Source organism: Thermobia domestica, chromosome 13, assembly GCF_964235325.1.
Source record: "Thermobia domestica chromosome 13, izTheDome1.hap1.1, whole genome shotgun sequence".
In the NCBI taxonomy this organism is placed as follows: Eukaryota; Metazoa; Arthropoda; class Insecta; order Zygentoma; family Lepismatidae; genus Thermobia; species Thermobia domestica.
The window spans coordinates 166,116,068-166,142,513 of record NC_137466.1 but is presented as its reverse complement, the minus strand read 5'-3'; the positions used below and the strand labels follow the sequence as shown (position 1 = coordinate 166,142,513).

Genomic DNA, 26,446 nt, shown 5'->3' with positions numbered 1-26,446 from the left:
GAGCTATATACATATATAACTAAGATGCCATGTACACTCATGTCCAAAACTATTGTCGCATGTCTATAAATATGTTGTTGTAGGAATATAACTTGCTAACGAATTCGCCCTGTATTTATTATGATGTTACTATATGTATAATCGGCAAAGACATGTATGTGGCAAATTTCATGTCAAAAGAGCAGTAAATAAGAACAATAAAACGAAAATAAAACTTTCTTGTCCAACAATTAGGGCAACATATTGTTTTACTCACTCTAATTTTCGTATTTATAATTCTTTTCCTATGAAATTTACCACAAATTTAATATACATTTCCCGATTACACACATAGTATCAGTATTAAAAGTACCCTGCAAAATCATTATCGAATTATATTCTTACAGGAAGACAGTTATAGATATGCGACCATCATTTTGCACATGAGTGTACATATAATAATATCATTAATCTAAAATCTCATAACTTCTATGAAATAAGTAATCACAGCTCAATATTCATACAATTTGATTTATTTAAGTCGTTACTTAAACATCACATCACATCAAATCATCCATTGATGATCCATATCTACATCTACAACATCAAGACTGTCAAGAGCTTCATTGGGGCTATGCAGTTAGCGTACTCGCGTTTGGTGTGGGAGATCCGGGTTCGATTCCCGGTGGAAGCTTATGTGGTTCGGATTCCATGTTAATCAGTGGGTCTCGTCTCATATAGCCTCGCTGCTGAAAGGGACTTTAAACTCAAAATGACCCCAACTCAATATTCTCAACGTGGGTGTTGACATCTATCCAAGGTCCGTTCTCGTTCCCAAAGAGGGCGCTGGAACGAAAAGGGACGATTGAGGGGGAGATAGGCTATTTAGAAGGCGTTTGGGAGACAATAAAACAAAATTTTATCTCTTCGATAAAATATTTTACGTGGAAAAATTGTGAATGGTAGTTTGTTTTTCTCCAGTGTTTCTTTCGATTAGCCACTTAATAAAACAGAAGCCTTTGCTGTATTTGTATCCTGAGTTTTACTTCAATTTTATTTTGTTATGATAGCTTTAAAAAAAAAGTCGGTGAAAGAAATGCTCGTTGGTCCCTTTCTTTTGGAGTCAAGATTTTTCATATCTAAAATATTAGTATATTTGCATTTTCAACATATCCTAGATGAACGGATAGAAAAGAACTAAATATATGTGTAGTTACCATTAACACGAAAACCTTGGTATTCTTTAATTGGTGTATAAAATTTTCTTTATATAAAATAACAAGTCCTATATAAGTAGAACCGAGGCAAAAGTAAATACAATGTCACTCATACATGAAGGAATTTCACAGAAAACGCGACACAAATATTTACACATGTCAAGGATAGCAAACACATTTTCTTCAATGGAACCGGAAGTAGAAAGCGAGACAGAATAACTTCGATATTGCATCCAAGGAAAACTTGTCGGAAACAAGGTTGAGAGAAACGAAAATCGATTTCAAGGTGTTTACAACTACGTTATATCGTATCTCTGCCCGTGTATATACGTTAAGAAAGTGTCTGTGAAGTTGAAGCAAGATTGCCAATGTATTTAGAAAAAGTCAACAATTTCTGAAGTTCAAACATGGAAAAGTACTTTATTCAAACAAGTTCGTCGACAGTTGTATTCAAATAGGGCTGATGTAACACTGCCTTACTAACTGTGAGAATAGTATATGTTCTTGTGTTTTTAGTATTAAAGATTCTGAAGTTGTTTTCAATAAAATACTAAAAAAAAAGAAGCTATCTTCAATACCGGACTACAAAGTTGAGACTGGTTGAAATATTTGTTTATTTAACTTTCGTTTTTCTACTGGTTAGTGAGTGACTTAATACATTTCGTAAATGTCAGTACAATTAAATAAATATTATAATACATAGTGACATTACTTTAGTTTCTGAAGCTACGTCAATCTTTCATTACACAGCGACCTTTGAAAGAGCGCTCGGCTTAGGTGTGAGCAGTATCTGAATCGATCTCTGACCAGGGCCGGATCCAGAATTGTCTCAGGGGGATGCACCAATAATTACCAAAATAGCCAATCACATTGAAACTCTTCAAAGTGACATGTGACAACATTCTTTACCCCTGACAACGCTGATGCATAGAATGGAGGGGAGTATTTTACAGAGGGTCGCAAGTGTTATGCAGGAAAAAATGTTTTCTCTTCCTGGCTTCTATTTCCTTTCATACTTGACAAATGTTATATTGTTTTGCTTGGTGAATCCTTTTTTTTCTATCTTTAGAAAATATACTCAAACTGTTGTTTTTGGAAAGCTCTGCTTTGTTTTAAGCTCCAAATGGAAACATGATGGCAGAAAGTTTTGGAAAGTGTTGCTATTTTCCTTGCTAGCTTCTCATTTTAGATAGTGGGGGGTGCATATGCACCGGTGCACTCCCCCCCAAAAAAAACCTGCCCTGTCTCTGACTATGTGAGTTTGTGATGAAGAATATCGCGTTCGTGAGTTTTTGAAGAGGCCCTTCCATTTCTTTTTATATTCTTATTCCATTAACCTTTTTTTTTTTTTTTTTTTTTTTTTGACAATCGTTCATTTTCATTAATGATAGCTCTTCTTTAGCCTAAAGGACATAACCGTGGAAGGTGAAATTAAATATTTCTTTTCGCTTTCACTTTCAATCTTTCATTATGACCAACAGATTATGCCAGTACAAAATAATCTCTTTAAATTATTCGATAATGCATATTCTGATATGGATGATTTCAAACTGAATATCGGAGTTTTAAGGCTTCGTAGTATTTATAACAATTAACTTATAATTATAGATAATGCATCAAATGAAAGAGCAACTCAAACAGTTTTGTGCATGCACTGTTTCCTCTGTTTGCCACTAGTAAGCGATAGTAGCAAAGATGGCGACTAGTGAGCAGAAAGTTTTTTGTGTTTTACATTTTGCAAAGACTGAATCTCTATTTACAGTGCAACGTGCTTTCCGTTGTCAAGTTCAATTGCAACCCACCAAGTGATAATAACATCCGTAGATGCTATAATCAGTTTTGAAAACATCGGCTGTCTGCGCAAAGGGAAGAATACGGGACGACCAAGAGTGACTGAAGAACGTGTTGTGACCTTCTCTCATCACATCGATGCAATCTCTAACCCTGCATTCAGAAACCTCGGCTTTATCTATAGAATGGGTAAAGAGTTTAGAAAAGAGTCAACATTCATTAAACTTTATAATTTGTACGTAAGGTCCCGATTAGAATATGCGTGCGTTATTTGGACACCGAAATGCTTACGTACAAGAAAACAGCTTTCTATCCCAAACAGATTCCCTACATAGACTTAGTAAGGAGTTTGAATTTCCTAATGTTGGCTAATCGACGAAAGATGTTTGATTTACTATTTTTATATAAAGTATGAAATAATAAAATTGACTGTCCAGAGCTACTCACGAAAGTATATCTGAGCGTTCCAACAGGCAGAACAAGACCAGGGAATACTGGTATATTTTTCTGTGAAAGGGCACGAACAAATATTCTCAGTAAATCTCCGCTGTGGAGAATGTGTGACTCCTACAATGAATTAAGTCATAAAACTAATGTTTTAGATATATTCAGTATGCCAGAATATGTATTTAGAAACAGGATTATTACCGAGTACCTGATACTTGAAGTGAATTGATTAGTTGTATGGATAAATGTATATATGTCTATGTATGTATTATACGACACCATAACTAGGCATTAAGCCTGTTATGTTGTTTTTCTAAATAAATAAATAAATACATAAATAAATAAGAATCTTTCCGCGTAGCCCCAAGAAATCAATTTGAAAAGCTAGTCGTGAATTAGCAATTCCAGTGACGTCTGTGTGAAGAATTTTAAGGAGATTGAGGAATATAAGAAAGATAATTGTAGCAGTTGTTGCAACAATTACTCCAAACACATTGATCAAGATTTGGAAAGAACTCGCCTATCGACTCGATGTGTGCTGTACCATGAATTGTGCCCACATCGAACATTTGGAGCAGAAACTGTTTGAGTTGCTCTTTCATTTGCAGTATTATTAATAATTATACGTTAAATATAATAAATGCTACAAAGCCTTTAAAAAATCCCGATATGCAGTTTGAAACACCTTGTATTTTGTAAGCCTCACTATTAATTTATGGTGCTAGGTTCGATTATCAGAGAAAAGAAGTCTTCACCAGCCTAAAATTAGAATTAAAGAATGCTAAACGAAACGACAAAGCGTTTGTGATCGTGAAAAAAATTTCAATACGTTCAATGGATTTATTTGTAGTCCCTGAATGCCGAAAAAGTTACTTTTAGATGTCTCTTCGTCTATTCGTTCATTTGTACTCGATGTATGTACGTTTACATGTACACACACACACACACACACCAACATGGTGTACGTGAGTTTTCCCGAGATTTTCTCGTTCTCTCTCATTCTCATTCCACCAATTATTTCATAACCGTTCACTTTTAGTAATCGGCTGTATCTTTCAGGTCTAATCACGGGTCTGAAAACTAAAAATTTCATTTCGTGTATCCACAATGGCGCCAATTTTTGTATAACTTTGGGAGTCATTCGAGTAAATGTGTTTCGTTGTCAGACATTCAAATAAAAGTATCCATATCCTGGGGCCAGGTAAATTTTGAAGTTTCGGGCCCCCTCGGTCCCCACGATCATCGCTCATGTGGTCGCATTTATAAAGGTCACACCATTCATCGTATCTGAACTGGATTTTAGACTTAAGAGTTTTCGTCCGATTCTCTAGGGGAGAGTTTTCCGAATACCATCAAAATAAACACAATTTACTGAAGAGGAACAATAAACATGTGCAATATTTACAAATAAACCTCACAAACAATTTCGTATGTATTTTACAAATAACTGGTTAATTAATAACTATAATTTGATATGAGTAATATCTCTGAGAAAAATTAGGAAGAGATAATATGCTCTTTGCTTAATGCGGTTGTTTTATAGACACACTTTTCTCGAAAATGACTCAAATGCTCTTGCTCATATTTTATATACACGAAACTTCACCAGAAACGATTTACTTCTGAGAGTGTTTCTTTTTTTTTTTTTTTTTTTTACTTTAAACAACTTTCTCAAAAACGGATTCGATAAATTTGTTAGCTCTTTCGTACTGACTCATGCATCACTAGATCTTCAAAACTGTTAGACAAAGACTTTTAAAATACTTTAGCTTATATATGTTTCCCCATAGTCTCCAAGTAAGCCATTTTCAACTTTGTAATGTGTTCCATCCCTGCAACAGCTTACTTCCAACGCAAATTTAATGACTAACAAGGTGTTTAAAGTGGTATAATAATTTCATTGAGAAAAATGCTATATGTGATCTGAGAAAGGGAGATGTCTTGGTAAAAGTTGTAATTCCATCAGAAAAGCCTCTTTGCGTAGAAGTCAGCGTGTAGGCTACCCTAGAGTTACAACTCCAGCAACACATCGTAAGAAAGATATCACGCAAACCAGGCACGTAGTCAAGGGGGAGGTCCGGGGGTCCGGACCCCCCCCCTTCGAGACCAGAAATGAAAAAATATAAGGAAGGATAAAACAAAATGGAATGACGAAAAGAAGGATCAGCGTTAAAAATTAAAAAAGAAAACTATAGGAAGCTTTTGCTTACTCTTTCTTATGAGGAGATTTGTATTACTTGCAATATGGTGGCGAGGTAAGCGAGGTATTCTGGAAGAGTCAGGGAATTTGAAATTTCAAGAAAAATTATGGAATTCTCAGAATTCCTGCTACTAGTCAAGGAGATTTCAAGCTTTCGAAAGCATAAGTGCCGTTGTGTAACAGCGTGGACATTTTTAATCATAACTTTTTGTCATCGCATCCTTGCAGTATCAAACATGTTATTTCAAGGACAATTTTCTGTTGCTCCTTTAACCTGTCATTTGGAACCGACAGTAGTTGACGGAATAATAAAAACAAAAATTATGGTGAAAGAAAGTTCTGTTAACATTTGATTCAACAGAGAAAGGAATGCATATATTGTAAAACTAGTTGAATATACACATACTTCGCACAGGGGTTGTATTTGGAAGTCAACGCCAGTGGGAGTATCACCATTGATCTCGGCGACAGCTAAAACTATGGATTTGATACTAATATCGGTCATTTTGGGCTATTTTTTACATGTCTCGGTATCCACCCCCCGCTGACTCCCGGCCCGCATACTTGCAAGTCATCGCTAATGGAAGCGTCACCATTGATTTCAGCGATTGCGAAAACTATGGATTTGACACTAATATCTGTCATTTTGGATTACTTTTATATGTCTTGGTATCTCCCCCCCCCTCCATTGACCCCCGGCCAGGAGCCGAATAGCGTGAATTTGGAAGTTAATGCGACTGGAGTTTCACCATTGATTTCAGCGACCCGGAAAATATGAATTCGACACTAATAGCTCAAGTGGTAGAGCGTTGGCTTCGAATCCCGCTGCTTACCATCCTGACTGAGGTTTTCCAGGGTTTCCATCAGTCCTACCAGGCAAATGTTGGAATGGCATCTACTAAACAGGCCCTGGCCGATACCTTCCCAAATCCTTTCCATTGTTAATATTGTTGGATATCCAATGTAAAATGGCCTGTGAGCTGTATCTGGTGATTGCTAAATAAATAAATAAATATCGGTCATTTTCTACTACTTTTACATGTCCCATTAAACGCCCCTCTGAGACCTCCCCCTGGTTCGAATTTCGACAAAAACGTTTAACTTTGGTCTGAGCCTGGACAAAGGTATTCGTGACTAAAATTTGGTAACTCTCGGTCAATTTGTCTAGTTCCCAAGCCAGTTCCGGTAAACGCCCCCCTGAGACCCCACTGTTTCGAAATTTGAAAAAAGACTGCGTCTTGATCTGGGGCCTGGGCCAAAGTACCCCCGACCAAAATTTGGTAACTCTCGACCCACACGTCTGGTCCCCAGGCCGCACATAGACAGACAGACAGACAAACACAGAAAGAAGCTCTTTATTTTATTTATATTAGAAGATAGTTTACAAGACAGAATTCAGTATGTACTTTTTATAATAATTGAGGTCATAATGAAAAGAAAATTGTTGTATTTGAATAAACAGGAGAAGGACATAAATATTGCAAAATCTTTTTCAATAATTATTTTTTTTATTATTTTGCTCGAAATTTCTTCATAGTTTGTTATTAAAATCATTGCCAACATATCCTCATTTTATTGTCCTAAGAAACCAATATATGTTGATAGTAAAGTAGTTTAGATTGATCGAGCCCCTGGGCCTTCAGAATTTCATGTCACTTCACCCCCCCCCCCCCGGTACGAAATCCTGGCTAAAAGAACCAATATATGTTCCTGTAAAATTGTTTATAGTGATCGAGCCCCTTTTGTGATGACCACAGTATTTCATGTCACTGACCCCCCCCTTCACGAAATCCTGGCTACGTACCTGCGCAAACGCTTGTGATTTCACTCTTACAGGATATTCACTTGCAAGTATTAAATTAATAATTCTCTAATATATTGGGTCTGTCCGACAATTAAGCAGAGATGTGTGTCTACGCGTAAAAAACGATAGTTTACGTTTACGTGTCAACTATGGGTAGACAATGTAAACAACGTAGACTATGTAGAATATGTCAACAACAAGTAAGTTAATATGGCATCGTGGACAATAAAGGAGCTTTATTTTATCGTTACTTTGCGAAATTGCGTACAAAATAAAATGTCTAGACGAGCGAATAGTAACTTTCGAATACTTAGTTTCGTCTTGATGAAGGAAAATGAAAAATATTATGCATTTTGTAAAATATGCAAGAAAAAATTGGCAAATACAGCATATTTAAGACTGAAAGCTCACAGGTGAGAATTAGTTTTGTAAATTTCATTATAAAAGCAGTGCTTAAAGTGGAAAATCTAAGGAAGTAGTATGTGCAGAGCAGAGTAAGCATACAGATTAGATAATTCCCTCTACTTTTTATATGTTACTCGTTTCCCTAATCTTTCGTTGCACGCATATTTGCGGATCCCAAACGTTTCAGATATCCTCTGATCTGATTGGTCGATACAGATACGATATCACAAGACATGATCTATATATAGCACAAAGTAAACAGCAAATTTTGTCGGCTCTGGTAGCCGAGTGGGCATACGAGTGCGAAACGTCGACGAGAGCGGACGTGGGGAAGAGTTCTCGGAAGACTGTTCTTACTGTGTTGCATAGGAAAGTTAGTGAGACGTACTGTTATTAATAATTTTCTGAGCTTATTGCTCCTGTGTATTGCAGGTACGTGGTTTATTCTTTTGGCCTGTAAAAGTGAAGTAAAATGAATCGTGTAAATACGATTCAATTTCTATTTGAAAATGGCGCACAGAAACCCAGTGCTTTTGAGTTGCATGATTGGATTTTTGAAACTTTTCATTTGCAAGAAGACGAAATCGCTGCTATTCAAATTCCGACAACCCAACGTTGTGTTTATTTAAAATTAGAGCGGAAAACTCGAATGGAACAGATTCTTCGCGACGCTAATGGTGAACTCACTTTCAAATATAATAATGGAGCCGTTGCTAAAGTATTGGTAAATGATGCTACTTTAGAAGTGAAAGTGTTACACATATTTAATATGCCCCCGGAGACTTCGATTCCTTGTATTCAGACGACTTTAAGTGCCTATGGTAATGTGTTAAGTGTTACACCTGATGCATGGTCTAGACAATATCGATATACTGTAAATAATGGCATTTATCTTGCCCGTGTCCAGCTTAAGCGAAACATTCCATCCTTTGTGATGTTTTCAAAATATCAAGGTCATATTATTTATGAAGGACAGCCTAAAACTTGCCAACGGTGTCATTCAGAATTACATGAACGCTCTAATTGTCCTTTAAATTCTCGCCCTACTGTGTTGCCCATACCCCCTACTTTTCCCCGTCAAGTGCCTGTACCTCCCCCCTCTGCCATCCAATCTAGTACTACGGACAGTGAATTACATGTAACGAAGGAAGAAATTCAATTCAGTTCTAATGATGTTCGACCTGTAGCTCCAAGCGAAGGTGTTGAGAACCAAACACAGGCAGAAACAGCTGACGTAACACCAGAGGAAGTAGCTAGTGTTTCTCCCGTGGAACTCGCTCAGACCGAGGTAACTGAAGGTCAATTCATTTCAACAACAACAACAACGGGGAGTGTCGATAGAAAGCAACCAGAGGCTTCTTGTGTGCTTCAAACGGATACAAACGATAATAACTCTGACCTTCTCAAGGACGCTGACATCGATAGTAATGATGATTTTCCGTTACTACGATCTAGCCAACGCAAAATTAAACGTTCGAAATTAGAGAATAAAAGAAATGATAATGCACCGCCAAAAAGACGGACACGTCAACAAAGTGCGCTTCATCTGCAAAATAATAGTACTGCCTCACAAAAGAAATTAAATATGGGTGTTAATCAGGCAAGCAATATGGACTGTTCTGAAACGGCGTCTGTAAATACCTGAATACTTCGTTTTCCTTTAGTTGTTTACATTTAACAGGAAATGAGTGTTAAGGTTGCCTTGTGTTTACTGTGTTTACTTGGTTTACTAAGTTTACTGTGTTTATTTATGTCTTTATTAAGTTGTGTTACTGTTAATGTTAATGGCATGAGTTCGGAAACGAAACGTCAACTGTTTAAACAGTTTATATTTGACCACGATCCCGGAATTATTTTTTGCAAGAGGTAGTTGAAGATAATTTTGCTTATCTCACTGGTTATAAATCTTATGTAAATTTGGGAGTGAACCGGAGAGGTACTGCAATTTTGATCAAGCACGAATTTGAGATTTCTCAGTTGCGTATGACACCAGATGGCCGTGCTATTGGTTTTCTTTGGAACAAAATATTATTTCTTAATATATATTCTCCTAGTGGGCATAATAAAATAAATGAACGTAAGATATTTTTTAATGAAACGTTAGTGTATATGTTTAATCTGACATATGATCATGTAATTTTTGGGGGAGACTATAATTGTATTATTCGACCTGGAAAAGATGCCACAGGAGACACTAGTTATAGTCCTGAATTACGATATTTAGTCGATGGACTTAGGTTACAGGATGTTGCTATTTTTAAAAAGAAAGACCATTTGTACACGTATGTCCGTAGTAATAGTACTAAGAGTAGAATAGACAGATTTTATTTTAGTGATAGGTTGTGTACACCACAAGTGATGTATGATGTGCGTGGTAATTCTTTTTCCGATCATTTTGCAGTACAAATATGGATCCCTTATGATGTACCACGAAAGTTAATAGGTAAATCTTATTGGAAATTAAACTCTTCTTTGTTAGATTTACCTGAAGTTAAAGAAAACTTCCGAAACTGTTGGATTAAATGGTGTGAACGTAAGCCCCACTTCAACTCTATTCTTAATTGGTGGGAGAAAATGGTTAAACCCAATATCAAAACCTTCTTTATGCGCATCGCACAAGATCAGGCTATACAGACTACACATACTTTGCAATTTTATCACAAATGTCTCCAAGAATTGAGTCACAGGAATGATCTTCCAGATCAATATCAAAGATTGCAATTTTTTAAAGCAAAAGTTTTAAATTTGCAACGAAAAAACTTAGAAGGTTTTACGGCAAGAAGACGTGATCCTCTGACGATTCCACACGAAAGGTTATCCATGTACCAACATATAAAAGAAACTCGCCGACGAGAACGTCTCAGTATTCCTTCTCTTCATACAGGGGATGCGAATGTCCTTCAGAAGCAACCTGATATAGCGGCTTATATACTCTCCGAATACCAAAATAAATTTAATGACATACCTGATCCTACTCAGTCTGATTCGCCATTTCCTCTACCGCAAGTGAATTTTCCTACCTCTGAAACACACCTCTTGACCCAACCATATACAATGAACGAAATCCACCAAGTAGTTAAATCTTGTAGTACATTGAGTAGTCCAGGAGTTGACGGAATTCCGTATACTTTGTATCAATGTTATTGGGATATTATTGCCTCGGACTTTCTTGAAGTCGCTCATTATATCCTAGAGACGGGTCAGGTGTCTACCACATTTGCTACGGGGGTCATTGTTTTAATACCGAAGAAAGATAAACCCCAGGTCTTGAGTGATTACCGCCCTATTACATTACTCAACTGTGATTACAAAATTATTGCGAAATGTCTTGCTCGTAGATTGCACCCTTTCATGCCTGATCTACTGCATGACGCCCAAGTGGCTTTAGTATTGGTAACAAAATGTTAGATGTTCTAATGGACTTCCGCGACACAGTTGCTTGGTTTGATACCACTGGTACTAAGGGTGGTTTACTGAGTTTAGACCTCTGTCAAGCTTTTGATAATGTGCGACATTCCTATTTATTTCATGTTATGCAACATATAGGGTTACCTCAGAAATTCATTCAACAAGTCCAAACCCTGTTTTTACATGCAGCTTCTAGACTTCAAGTCAATGGTTTCTTGACACCAGCATTCCCAATTCGTAAGTCCATACGCCAAGGAGACCCCTTGTCGTCGGTTTTGTTTAGTATATATCTCCTGCCTCTTATTACGGAACTCGATCGCCAGCTTACTGGAATTCCAATGAACGGCACTAAACTTGCATTGCGATCTTATGCAGATGACATTAGTGTCATTATCCGTTCAAAAGAGGATTATCAACAAGTTATGCAGGTTATGGCTCATTTTAGAACATCTGCTGGAGCTAGTCTAAATATGCATAAATGTAAATTTTTACAGTTTGGTGTTACAACTCCGACTTATCTGCCGACTACTATATCTGTTGTGTCGCAAGTCTCTATATTAGGTATAGTCTACCAGCCAAATGTTTCCTCAATGATTATTTCTAATTGGAAGAGAGTGGTCACTAATATAAAGTTACTTTGTCAGGATATTCGTTTTCGACCATTTAATTTGGAACAACGAATCTGGATTTGTCATAGCTATATTTATGCAAAATTATGGCATGTTGCCCAAATTTTGCCTGCTCCGAAGGATAGTCTCCGTCAAATTCAATCTTTGAGTCTTTGGTATATTTGGCAAGGGCAAATCTTTCGTGTGCCTTATTCAATATTATGTAAAAGGAAGGAGAGTGGAGGTCTTAATTTGATCAATATCCATTTAAAGTGTTATGTTCTGTATTTCACAAAATGGTATTGTAAACTGTATCAGGAATCTCCTTCCTTCACTAAAGAGTGGGCCTTATTCTGGTATGAAAGAGTCGGTATACTTGCACCGTTAAATATAGGTAACTTACTCCCATCGGTCTATTATTTGAAAGAACTCTTATTGGAGGGCAGTTATTTACAACGAGATCCGGCTCTTTCTTCTCGAGAGCTTGCAAAAAATTTGTACAATACAAGGTTACTTTCTGACCATACCACAGTCTCTCGTGTCGAAAGAATAAGTCCCACCTCTTGCTGGACGCAAATTTGGAAAAATATAAATAGTCCTGTCATACCACAATATATACGCATTGAGTGGTATAAAGTCGTACATGATCTTCTTGTTACACCTACTCGGTTAGTACGCATTAACTTACTTGCAAACAACGTATGTCACTCTTGTGGACAGGAAGATGATTCTCAACATCGTCTCACGACGTGTTCTAAGGTTTTACCAATATGGCATTTATTACGGGCCATGTTAGGATATATATGCCACTGTGGAATTCAAGCATTCCCAGATACTTTATTACGCCTTCCTGATTTTTGCTATATGCCGCAGCCTAAACAAAATTCGATGCTCTGGTTGTGTGCTTATACGGTGTACTATCTGGTTACTCATGTAGATTATTCAGAATACCAATACAAATTGTTTATGTACGGTGCGCATGTCAAATGTCAAAATGTTCCTTCTTATTATGGATTTTTTGCTAATTATTTGAAGTTTTTGTTTCCCCCTCATAACTTGGGGCGGTTTTTTGATCAGTAGTTCTGTTGTATAATATGTAGTTTTTGTTAAATTGCACAAATGTATTGTTAAGCTGTCAATAAATCAGAAAAAAAAGTGGGCTAGCGCAACATGCTAGTAAAGAATATGTTTTTGGCGTGGGTTCAAATCCTGCCTACGGAGTTTTTTTTACTACTTTTAAAAATTTTTATAACACTTCTTTCGTTAAAATAAGATTAAAAATAATATTCAAAAAGTGATTTAACGATTTTTTTAAAAAAAAATTCATTAAACTTCTTTCATTAAAATAAGTTTGCCCTTGTATTATATAGATCCACAGCAAATGTAGTAGTAGTACGTTGCCCTTGTACTATATAGATCCACAGCTAATGTAGTAGTAGTTGTAGTAGTGGTAGGAACGGGTTAGAAGCCCCGCAGGGGTTGTTTGGGTTCTGTTCTCGACATCAAATTGGCAAGAATGCTGAAACGTTTGGAATCGGCAAAAATGCTCGCTGCACCGAAGCGAAACAACTGAATGAGAAAATATGAACAAACGAGCAACGAAATTGTTCCTTACATTTGATAGTGGTTGTCTACATAGTCTACACGGGAAAAGGTGTAATGTAGATTACGTATAGATTACAGTAGACAATCGCATAGACGTAAAATTATAGTTTACGGCACATCACTGCAATTAAGTTGAATAAACCTGAGAAAACAATTTATTTCAGATCAAAGTACAAATTACTAAAGTTTTACAAAATAATTTCTTCGACGGTGGCGTTTTGGGACGGCGTCGACAGGAGTCTCGGGCAGGCATCTTGTCACGGTCACTTTGACGTAATCCAGAGCTTCAAAATAGTTACCTTCCAAGATCATTTTCATTCTTGGAAACATAACTAAATACTGCAGTGCCAAATTGGGGCTTGTAGGACAGCGTTGCCACCTTGTACTTGCCCACATTAAGAGGAAGAATGTATGGGACGGTACGTTATCATGGTGTACCCTCCAATTTGCAAAGATCTCCCTCCTGACGCGTTGCCCTTTTTTCTGCAGCCTTTAGCGAACTTCCATGTAAAAGTTACTGTTCACTGTCTATGGTATAAACTCTTCTGTCGTATATGGTATAAACCGATAGTCTGACACTCAGGCGTCGATCGGAATTGATCTCGTCTCTCACTTATTGCACATTTTCGTCACACTGTGTCGTTGATGGACGTCCAGGGCGTTCCGTGTTGTCAATCTTCTCTCTTCCATTCCGGAACATTTTGTACAAGCAGAAAATCATTCCTTGGGATATTGCTTCATTCCTGTAAGCATCTCTAATTATGGCCATGGGCCCCGAACCTGATTTTCCAAACCCAACACAAAATGTGATCGCATATTGTTGCTCTATTGAACATGGGATTGTGAAGCCGTGACGTGAAGTCGAACAGAGGTTCAGTCTATAGGCATCCGCACACTGTAACAGTACGCATACAACTAACGTAGCTCGTGTTTCTTTCCCAAAACCCTCACTATCTTACCCGAGACAGATTGCCTCAGTACAACTGTTCATATCAGTGGGAGTACATTATTCTGCTTATTTTTGGAACAGAGCCTGTAAAGCAGTTTGACTTCCTGAAATGTCGAAACCGCTAACATTTTAACACGAGAACATATATGTAGGGTCTATAATTTGTTACTACATTGACGAGTCAAAACATTATGACCACCCACTACTGTTTGAACGAAGTCGATGGTTGACGTAAGAGTCACGAACCACAGCAGAACCGTTCCCCAGAAGATGGCAGGTATCAATTTAGATCAGTCAACGTGATGCTTGTACGTAGGATGGGGAAGACTGGCGATATATCATAGCTTGATAGGGACCAGATTGTGATGGCCAGATGGTGGAAACGCACATTTCTGAAACAGTGCAACTTATCGAGTGAGAAAATTATATCTTTTAAACGTGGAAAAATTGTATAAAACTAGCACCAAATCACGAGACAATGAGTAGCCATATCTCATTAAAAATGGTAGATGTCATAGGCTGTAGAGGTTGCTACATCAGAATAGGATGTAAGCTGTGGCATAATTAACAGCAGAATTTAACACACTTTAATCTCGGACAAAGCAAGAGTGTGTCTGAGCATACAGTTCACTACACGCTGTTAGAAATGGACATCTACAGCCGACATCTCACAGATGTACCAATTTTTGCTACCCGAAGTCATCGATAACCACTAGAATGAGTACCGGTACTTTCCCATCGTAATTGGAGCACCGAGCAGTGAAACGTTGCATGGACCGATAAATCTTAATATTATCTTCACCACATCGATGGCGGGGTCAGAATTTGTTGTATACCAAGGGGACAGCAGTTTGAGACGTGCAGAGTAGGAGGACTATAGACAGGTGGTGGTTGCACTATAATTTGGAGACTCTTCATATGGTCATTTAAGAAGCCAGTAGACGTATGAAGGTCAAAATGACGCCTCCTAGCTATTGGCAGGTCATTGCTGATCACGTACCCTTAATCCTGTCTGATATATTTCCGACTGGAGATGACATCTTTTAGCAGGGCAACGCTCATTGTTACAAGACCAACGTTATGCAGCAGTAGTTCGAGGAGTAGAGCGATCAATTTTAATTACTGCAATAGACTCTAAACTCATCTAACATCTTAATCTTAGAACGTACAACGGCAGGACCGCAGGGCGTAACGTCCTAAAAGTCCTTCCATGTTTATCTATAACTTAGAGTATCTTATGTACGTCCAGCAGGACAAAAAGTTCTCCTGGTGGAAAGAGCATGGACTCTAGTTTTAGCGCAAAAAGTAATCATGTTAGTACGACTGTTAGTTCAAAAACGGCGGGATGTTTTCTAAAGGTGATCGTGTGTACGTTTACGCTCCTTATTTTGATCCACCAAATACCAATGTGTGGAGTAGAGCGAATTTCGGCACGAAACTGGGAAACACGAAACCTACTCTTATATTGTTTATTGTATATTTTAAAATGCGTACTGCTGGAACGCTTCCATTCTTCCGGAAGGACAAACTCACACTCTTTCCATCGCGGAGGTGCGTCCTGCCGGCAGAACAGCAGTTCGTGTACAGAAGTCCTTCCGCAAGAGCCTTCCGGCAGGACAGAGACTTGCGCGTTCTATCATTAATCCGCGGAATTTACAAGAATTAAGTGACGTGTGTACAAGCGTGGTGTGCCGGGCTTCTAGTCATTTATCAAGTCCTCATTGCTCTGCTACCAAGCCGCATTGCTGTTGTCCCAGGAGCCAAAGATGGACGTGCCATCTATTAGATAGGTGGTTGTAATATTATGCAGTGTACATTACAGATTACTTTATGAGTTGGCAACAGTCATGAATATGTGCAGCACTGACTAGAAATGTAGTTTTGTGTTCTTACAAATTCCAAGAAAGGAAAACGCTAAAGCATTCTTTCACCACAATTAACTTTTTTTTAAAAAAAAAAAAAAGGAAAATATAGAACACGTGGAGTCAGAGATCTGAGCACAACACAAAATCGTTTAGCGAGAACTTTTGATCAAACAATAGCTTTAATTTCAGTTCTCATGAGTTGATGGAAAACTTGTTCCATCTATAACACAAACCAACCTTCTTATACTTAAAAGAAAAAAGAAATTCCATTGTTATTTTCCTAACTTTAACACGCTTACTCAATTAATAAAAGACGAGGATATTTAGTTTCTAACAACTCGTCCAATGAGAAGCCTAATCCTGGAAAGGAGTTTCCTTAATGAAAAGGTCGTTAAAAAATAATTCCATTTTAACAGCCAAGCATTTTATAGCAGTTTTCTTGACGCGAAGTGTTTGAAAACTGAGAGAACTTTCTAATTAAATAAAGGTAACCTTTAACATCTAGTATATGTATTTATATAGGCTTCGCAACAACCAGATATACCTTGGAAAGTTCTTATCAAGTAATTTGTTTTAAAATATGAAACTTTAATTCAATTTTAAGTTTCTTCACATGCAAATAAAATAAAGAAAAAGCATTTTGTTCGTTAAATTGTTATGTTCCTATTTCTTGAATAAAAGTTGTGAATTTTCAAGGATACTTTACGAGATACACACGTAAGTATATCTGAACTAGATCCGTCGTAACAATTCAAAGCAATTTGCTATTTGAGGAAAACATACTGAATTTCACTGTCTTCCTCACCCGTACTATTATTTATCTATTTATTGTAAACAATTGAAAAATAACAAGCAACATAACTGTTTAAAAAAAACTAAGGCATTTACATGAAAAACATAAGAAAAGTTATGGTTTAACGCAGTGAATTTGAAATGCTCCGTTTCACGTTGCATTTCAGTTGTCCTTATTATTTCGCTTACTAGTATTTGTGTATTGAATTTCTCTCATGCAGACAATTCGGTCAACCTGTCATCACCCAGTGAACACCGACTCAGCTCTGCCCACCCTTTTGGACCTTAACGATTAGCCTTGTACTAATTGTTAGGTGGCCAGGAGATGTCAATCGGATCACGCCGGCGCTCAATGTGTGATTTGGTCTCTGGGAGCCAATCCAACACGCTAATGCCAAGATTCGGGGGATTATAACCGCTAGACGGTTCCGTAATTAACTAGATTATAGTAAGCACAGTGGATGCTTATCTCAATATACTGACACTGTTCTCATAATTTCCATGCAACTTATAAGGAAAACAACTGTTATTAATATGTTGAATATAATAACGCTGCTTCCTTCAGTTAGTTTTATTTAAGTAATGAAGTAGCATACTTGGAATTGCTTACTTTTACATTTACATTTTCGTAACACCTTTTCAGTAAATTATTACATTACTTGCCTTAAAACCTGCCCTACCGGAGAAGTGCGAACGAATGTTTCGAGAGCGGTGTTCTTACGGTTATCTTCACTTCCATCTCCCCACAAGCGAATACCCAGCTACCAGCAAACGTTTTGTCCTTCACATGACAGAGTTCTATATTTGTAATCTTATAATCATTCTTGGAGTTGTTTTACGTACTTAGATTAGTAAATTCGTTTCCACTGAACTGTTATACAATACTTTTTAGGAAATTGATTTGCAGCGGACTTCTGCAAAGTCACCACTCTCATACAACAACTCCATATTTAAGAGGCAAATAGAAGGGACTCGAGCCTAAAAATTTGGAACCTCAACTCTGAGGCCTCGGGGCCAGGGCTCGATTTCTGACATCACTGCCGAGTTCAGAAGACCCGGTCCTTTCCAACGCTATCCTCTGCATCCTACAACTCCATACTTAAAACAGAAATAGAATGGATCCGAGTCCAAAGTTTGGGGAGCCATTTCTGGGGCTTCAAGGCAGTGACCCGATTTCTGACCGAAAAGTCCATGTTTAATAGATAAATAGAACGGACTTAAGCCCAAAGCTTGGAGATCTCATTTTTCGGGCCTCAGGTCTCAGGTCCCACTTCTGACCACCGATATGCTAGGAGAAACGGGACATTTCCAACACCACCATCCGAGTCCAAGAACTATATATTTAATAAGTGAATAGAGAGAAACTGAACCCTAAACTTCAGTACCCCATTTCTGGGTCCTCGGGGCCAGGACTCGACTTCTGACATTATCGTTGTGTTTAGGAGGGAAGGACCTTACCAACGCCACCACCTATGTCTACCCACTCCATGTCTAACAAGGTTTACCTACTGTAGGATGATTGGCTTCATGCTCTTTCGTGTTTCACGAGCCCATGAAGTACTCTGGCCGACTATATAGCCCACATTTTGACCTGCTGATATCACATGATGCTTGGTGCATGTGTATATATATGTGTGTGCAAGCACACTTCCTCGTTATGACAATTTTTAGTATCCTCCATGGTATGCCACTGACCAGTATTGCACCAATTATTGCATTTTGAAAGTTTGTAATCTTTATAATTGGCATGATTTAGAACTATTTTACTTTCATGTCTAGACTATTATTTTGGAAGGTTCCGTACACCCACACATGCTATGAACACGTGTTTTCACCATTTGTAAATAAATAGTGGTAGACGACAGAAGAAAAAAACACGTTATGGAGGAGAGGAAGAGGATACTAAGAACCACGAAGACTGCGACAATCCCCTCACAGAATGGCTATAAAAGAGCATGTCGAGAGAAAGAAATCATTAGTGGGATTAGTACTGATCATAACCATAATGCCTGCTCCCGAAGTTGTTTTGGGCTAAGGAGTCTTAACCTACAATCAGGGCAGTCGCATGGGTTCTAAGCGCCCGGGGCTAGAATTCTCAGGCGCCCCGCCCCCCAGTGTGCTATGGAAAACAACCAGAGTTTCTTCTGTGTCTCCTAGATTTTAATATGGAATGTAAGATCATAATGTAAGATACAAAAAGTTGGTATTATGCCAATTTTTCAAATTGAATGAATTTTGTGTTAAAACATAAAAGTTAATGAAAACATGGTTTTGAATTATTGAAATTGAGTGCTATTGTTGTTTATTTTGAACTTGATATACATCAACGTAGTAAAGCATAGAATATACAAATAACAATACATATATTAAAGCTCAATATGTAATTGATAACAAAAAGTTTGTAATTTTCTGACTTTCGGTTAAAACAAACAAAATAAACTTCTCTTTCCTTGCAATTAACATATCATTTTTTAAAGTAAATTTATCATTGGGGACACCGGAAAAGGGGGGTCTTGGAAGCCCCCTCCTTCCGAAAACACGAGGTCCGGCAATATCCCTCGAAACGTTTTGTAAAAATCAAGCCTTAAAATTGCATTGTAATTCCTTTTAAAAAACTGTTTTCAGTTTAAATCAATACAGGATAGCCTAAATTTTAATTTTATTAAGATTTCTTTTTTTTTTTTTCATTTAAGTGGGGATGGTTACGTCCCTGATAGTTATGATAATAAATACAGTAGTTGTATGAGGTCCGTACAGAATTTAAGGATTAACAAGATATTTATTCTGTTATTGATTGGAAAGTAAGTGCTAAGTTGTATTTGTACTGCTAACCGGTTATTATCAAGTGGTGTCAAAATAAACAGATAATTGTAGTATTGCAGTTATTGTGGCATTACTTGAACATTTCTTGGACGGAATAGGAATAAGGAAATGTTATTGAATTCTACTGGAGTTTTTCAGTTTATACCAAACTGTCATACGGATAAGTAAGTAGTAGCAGATCTCGGTGTTTTCCAAAATAACTCTGGAAAACTGGAACTCTTCTCACAGAGTGCTGGAGAGAGTACCAGTTGAATGATCCTAGACAATGTTTTACATTAGCGGTAATTTTACTTAGGCGTGGGCTGATCATTCTTAAAATATCTTATTTAACATTAATTTTAAAAAATCATTTACCACCATAATCTGAATTCCTTGAATTTTGTTGATTTGTCCTGACAGCGTACTTGGTCGAAATGGCGAGAAAAGTTTGACGAATGCTCAAAAATGAACTCCACTGGAACGAACGTCTATAGTGTTTAGTAGGGGAATATCCACTCTATATGGAACAGATCTTGTATCACTCGTTAATGAGAAAATACCTGTCGAAAGTGGATAATTGTCCGTCCTTGTAAAAATGCTTTTCATGTGTGGTAGTATGACGAAACTGTTACTCTTAAGTATATTGATAGTGATGAAATTCTGAATACTGGTATTGTTGATCAGAACAGTAGCAATTCTTTTAAGGCCAATAGCAGGCCTCTGAGCCACTTCGTATGTGCATTGGAGCAGGGGTGCCCATCCCCCCCAAAGCTGATGGCGCACTTCCCCCCAAAACTAATAATCTCTTCCCTCCTCAAAACTCAAGTCCTCTAAAAACAATTGCCCAGTGCAGCAGTAGTTTTTATAGTACTAGTAATTGTTATTTTTGTTGTTTTTTTTTATTTCCTGTAGTAGTATTATAGAATGCTTGTAGTAGTAGTAGTAGTAGTAGTAGTAGTAGGGGCAGTAGTAATTATAAAAATGACATTACTTTTATTAGTAGCCTTGGTAGTGTACAATACTAAATATGTTGTATAAGGATATTGAAGGGTATAAAAACTTCTACACACTGTGTATGGCACAGGTATTCTTTTTTTTACAATTGTAGTATTATTTTTTTCTTTACAAAATATTGATATAATTCCCTTGTACATGAAAAGTAAGACGCAAGTTACAAGTTATTGAGTTTGATACCAAAAGAAAATGTTATCCTCGAAATTAGCCTACAAAAAGAAGTGATATCCAACAAAAAACATTCCTGTAAAAGAGCCAAGTACAAGTGGCCTTAAAAAGAATTGAAATCACAAAAATAGGCGCCAAATTCTAGTGGACAACAGTTACAAACACTCACTGGCTCACTTCAAATTTAGATTTGAAACTTGGCTGTTGTCTGTATGGTCACCACTAGCTCACAATTATGTCAAACTACTTTATAATTTTCAACAGACAACATAGGCAAGTTTCAAATCTAAATTTGAAAGTGATTCCTTGAGTGTTTGTAACTGCTCATCAGAACTTGGCGCCATCCTTTCATATAGCAACTTGCGTGGTACTTCATTCATAGAGTTTCTAAGCAGGGGGTAGGGGGACTCATTCTCGAGATTAAAAAAAAAAAAAAAACGCATCGTGTTCCAATGTTATTCTGACGACAGCAAAATTACTTATTCGACATTAGAGTAAAATTCTTCCCCAATTTTTTTATTCCCCCCAATTTTTTTCTCGATGGCACAACTTGCGCCATTCATCCCTCCTGTGGGCGGCCCTTCTCTCTTAAAACGAACCAACCTTTCCTTTCATACGGCTACTTGCGCGGTACTTCATTTTTCGAGTATCGAAGCAGGGGGTACGGGGGTTCACCCCGGAAAATTTTTGAAAATTAGCTTCTCAAAATCGTGTTTTAATGCTATTCCGACAGTAAAATTGCTAGTTCGAAAGTAGAGTAAAATCCCCCCCAAAATTTTTCTCAATGGCGCAGCTTGCGCCATACATCCCCCCTGTGGGCGGCCCTGCATTGGAGGCACTTTTACAACATTATATTCAAAATCAATGCTTTGAAATATATTTGTAGACTTTTAAACTTTTCCTAGCCAGTCAAAGGTTTTATTTTCATTTTAATATTTTCTGTGGTCTCTCAATTAATAATTTTTATTAGAATTAGTTGCTCCTACCTGCTCCCTGGCAAATGAAGCGAGCTTCAATGAGTCTGGGTGAGCGCTCAATGCTCACAGAGAATTTGTTCCGTTGTGTCGTGTCGTCTTGACACCTAGACAAATCTTTGCGCACATGGTTAAATCGGTGGAGGAGTTACTATATCCGTAGCTCCTCTTCCAATAGAGATGCTAAGTGAGGAAGCTCAGAAGTCTCGAAAGAGACTTCCGTAGGTATCGCTAGAAATGTTGCCGGAAAACTATAGGGAAGATATAAACTTATACTTGCTACACATTTTTTCTCATTGTTTGACCTGATAATTTCATCGCTCAGACCCAGTATGCTCCAATTCATAACAATGTACCGGACGAAATGTTTCAACTTTTAAATAGCCATCGCCAATCTTATGTTTGGGCACGAGAGAGTTTTGAAAGTGATTAATTTCACAATCGAATTTTGTTTTTGTGACTTTTATTGTGCTTGATTGGACAACTCCCTATTTTTTTGTTTTCAAATATGCATGTGGAGAGATAGTTTCGTTTCTGTAAACTTTCTTACACGGACTGACTTTCGGTTGACTTCATCGTTCATGTTTATATGTATTTTTTTGTTGCTGTCCAAAAACATGTTTACTTTGTTTATAATGACATTTTTACTCCGCAAATTTAATAAGAATAACATTGTCACAGTTTCTATTTATTTATTTTTTTTTGTAACAACCCAACATGATGTAAACCTGATTTTGAAAATGTCGCCTTTTTTCGTCACCTACATAGGCAACCCGCATCACTGACCATAAACGGTAAATTATTGCTCACATTACAGGAGAACAACCGAAAGTAACCTAATGTGCCTTCAAAAAAAATACCATGTCGACAGAAGCATGCTTTCAATACGCCCGCAAATAGTTTCACCGCGTTTTCTCGTCATTCCGGCTACTGTGCGGCGCCCCCTTGGTCACGGCACCCGAGGCGATAGCCCCGGTTGCCCAGTCTACGCGACGGCCTTGCCGGCAATACCTACTCCCTATGCCGGTTTGGGCTAAGGAGACACCGATCCCGTCTCAGGTTGCTTTGGGCTGGGACACTATCCTATCAACCCAAGGCAACCTAGTATGACGTGGGGGTCCTCTTTATTCATACTGAAAACACCTATTTTAAAATAATTACAGACTTAGAGAAGATGTGTAGACTATATATGGAGACGTTTTTTTATATATATATAAAAAGTATGTACGACATTTTGTAATAAAAGACGAAGAGCTAAATCCTATGTACTTTATTGACTCTATCTCCAGAATATTATAATATAAAAGAGTAAAAGTGGCTTATTCACCAACATAAAGAAACATAAGATTTGATCAGGAAATTCATTTGCTAGAAACCAATGGACAAGAAAAGGTTTTTTGAAATATCTAGACTGCAAAAAAATACAGAAACTACTTTTAGACACAGTAGGACACTGTACACAACACCTACACTCTTTGAACACCTCCAGATGGCACATATTCACCCCTTATAGATACTGTGTTGTACTGTTTACCGAGAATATGTGTTTTCAATATGTCACAATAGATACTCTTTTTGAAGAATGAACGCTTTCGGACACGCGACGCACGTTTTATAAACACACACTTGATATATTCCCTCCCTTCAACATCTGTACTAAAAGTGTTTAAATGCTGTTTTATTATTTTACAGTGGTTTTCTACGTGAGGTTAAATGGGAATTCAATTTTTGTTTGCATGAATAACATATCTCGCGTTAGGAGATGAAATTTGTCATATAAGCTTCCCACTGAAAGTAACATAACATGTGTTTATGCATTTTTCGAAAATTTCGCTCTTAAATTGGGAAAAGTGGGCACTTTCTACGTTTCAAAGAGATTCAATATTTAAAATCTCAATTACAAGTAAGTGAATATATCTTTCGATGTTTTCGACAATCCCGCTTCTAATAGAGAAAAGGAATTATGTTTAATGTTCATAATTTCCGATTGTTTATACAAAAAAAAAAAAGAATATATTGCAGGTATTCGTTTAACCCGCGTCAGGTACCATGGGGTCAAAATTGACCCCAGTGTTCTTCACGTTCGTCACAGTGCTGTAACTTTTAATACATTCGAAATTGCTTCTAGCCTTTTTTTTTTTTTTTATTTTCCCTTTGGTTTCAGACAGGAATTATGCTTACTACAGACTTGTGCTCGGGTTTACCTAATGAAGGATATTTGTTAGTATAAGTGTTTGGGGTCAAAATTGACCCCATGGTACCTGACGCGGGTTAACTTGGAGGTATGAAGCCAAGTCTATATAAACTTTTAATTGAAAATAACTGAAAATGTGTTTAAGCTTTTTCAAATATTTGGGTCCTACATGGGTAACTTCTAAAATTAAAATTTTAGAATATTCTGTGAATGCCTAATATGAGGATTGTTTAAATTAAGGGTAGGAAATTTGATTTATAAACTCTTAATCAAAAATCAGTGAACATGTGATGCAGCGTTTTTAGAAATTCTGCTGCTAAAGGAGAAAAGAGAAGCCATTTTTATAATATTCGAGTTTTCGAAAAAAAATGAAATCTTGGTTTTACGTCCCACGATTATGCCGATTAGGCTAAAGGAGCGGTGATGATGAGTAGGATGAATGAAATGGTGGAATGAAGAAAGTGGGAGAAAACGGAAGAACCCCGAGGAAACCCACGCACACGGTGTTTGTCCACCACAAAGTTCACTTGGCGGAGGCTGGGATCGAACCCGGGACCCCAAGTATCAGAAGTGAACGCACTACCACTGAGCCACCGCGGCCCCTAATCGAGTTTTCGAATTTGTGTTCATTAAACCAGTGATTCTCTATAGATGTGTCGCGACACACTGGTGTATCACCCGGTCCTCTAAGGTGTGTCGCAAAATTTTAGAATTTAAAATTATGAAGCATTTAGTTAAAATCGAGCTAGACTGTATCAGGCATCTCCAGTGGAAGCAATAATACTCAGTGCTATATAAAGTCATTATTAAAACTAATAGGTTTCAGTATTATAATTGATCTTATTATTATTATTATTATTATTATTTATAATAAAAATCAAACAAATGTGTGCCGATGTCCTCGTCAGTCAAGAAAGATTAAGAACCACAGCTTTAAACTATTAAGTTACTTTTCCCATGCGAAGAACGGCCACTTCAACCGCTGTATTATAAACATTCTTAACTTTTGGAGGGGGATCAGGAAGTCGTTTGGGGTCGCTTGATCCCTCTTCCCCATGGTTACACCCTGCACTTATGTGTAGTAGTTTCGACAAACTATCTTTTTCCTTTATTGCTAGCATTTCTATAATCGTAAACTTTCTGTAAAGTTCTGAGTTACTTTATATGTGATTTGCTAGGAAAGGAGAGCTGCAATTAGCAGAAGCTGGAGACTCAGTTAATGGTTTCTGGCAGTTGCTGTTCGAGTGGTTTCGTCCACGCTTAAAACATTTTGGGTACAAGTTACGTTTTCTCACAGAGTGAAGAAAGCCATGGCTATGATCACAGTAAAGCACAACTTGTATGTTCTTTGATTTTAGTAGTCATGAATAAAATATAACGTAACTTTGCGAGCTTCTTCTTAACTAGATAGTCTAACAGTTTTGCTAGAAGCAGAAGCATTAAAACATTGGTCTCCCCTTGTGATTTGTCATTTGTGTTTGTGTAATGTTTTGTGCATAACGTCTGAAGTGTTTGGTGATCTTGGATCTCGTCTATTGAGATGTAAATAAAAAGAAGTTACGTAATTACATTTGTAGCGGCATGTATATATTGAATCTTGCTTTTATGTACTAAACCTAAGATTTCTCTCTCTCTCTTTATATAGGCCTATATGTATGTGTGTGTGTGTGTGTGTGTGTGTGAGTTTGTGTATGTGTGTGTTTGAGTTTGGTCCTGAAATGTTGTTCAGTAATTTATCGTATACTACGCTGCCAATTATGAAAATAGTGCTTTTGCCAGTTTGAATTTTCTTTCGCTACCTCTGAATTATTGCATCCGGAAAGTCAAATCAAAGAAGAGTCCTTGTCCATATGATTAGAACAGTATTGCCAGAGTTAGTAACTATGACAGTGATGAAGACGGCTATGTCTCATATTATGACAAAGAAATTAAGCAAAAATCAGCTACCACCATCAGAAATGACATCGTCTGCAACTGTTGAAAATTAAGTCACCGAAAAAAGAATCAATTTGCCGACAAGCTCGCGGGAGTCAGTACATTCTAGATATTGTGTTTCCTGACATTGTAACTTACGCTGGAAATTACCGATTTCTGATGCATTTCGCTAATTAATGGTTGAGCTCGATTGCTGAGAAACGTAGAATAAAGACAATAATTTTCCAAAAGATAAATGACGATGTCCCTTTTGAAAGACTGGTTTGAAAGAAAAGAACTGGATAGAAGA

At 37.3% G+C, this 26,446-nt stretch overlaps 1 protein-coding gene across 1 annotated transcript in view; it reads left to right on the top strand.

The window, feature by feature from the left end:
- LOC145667844 (PDF receptor-like) overlaps positions 1-26,446 on the top strand; it is a 197,303-nt gene that overhangs the window by 7,554 nt on the left and 163,303 nt on the right. The window contains exon 2 of the mRNA XM_081735276.1: positions 8,128-8,275. Coding sequence (XP_081591402.1) covers positions 8,128-8,275 — 148 coding nt within the window. The remainder of the gene's footprint in view (positions 1-8,127; positions 8,276-26,446) is intronic.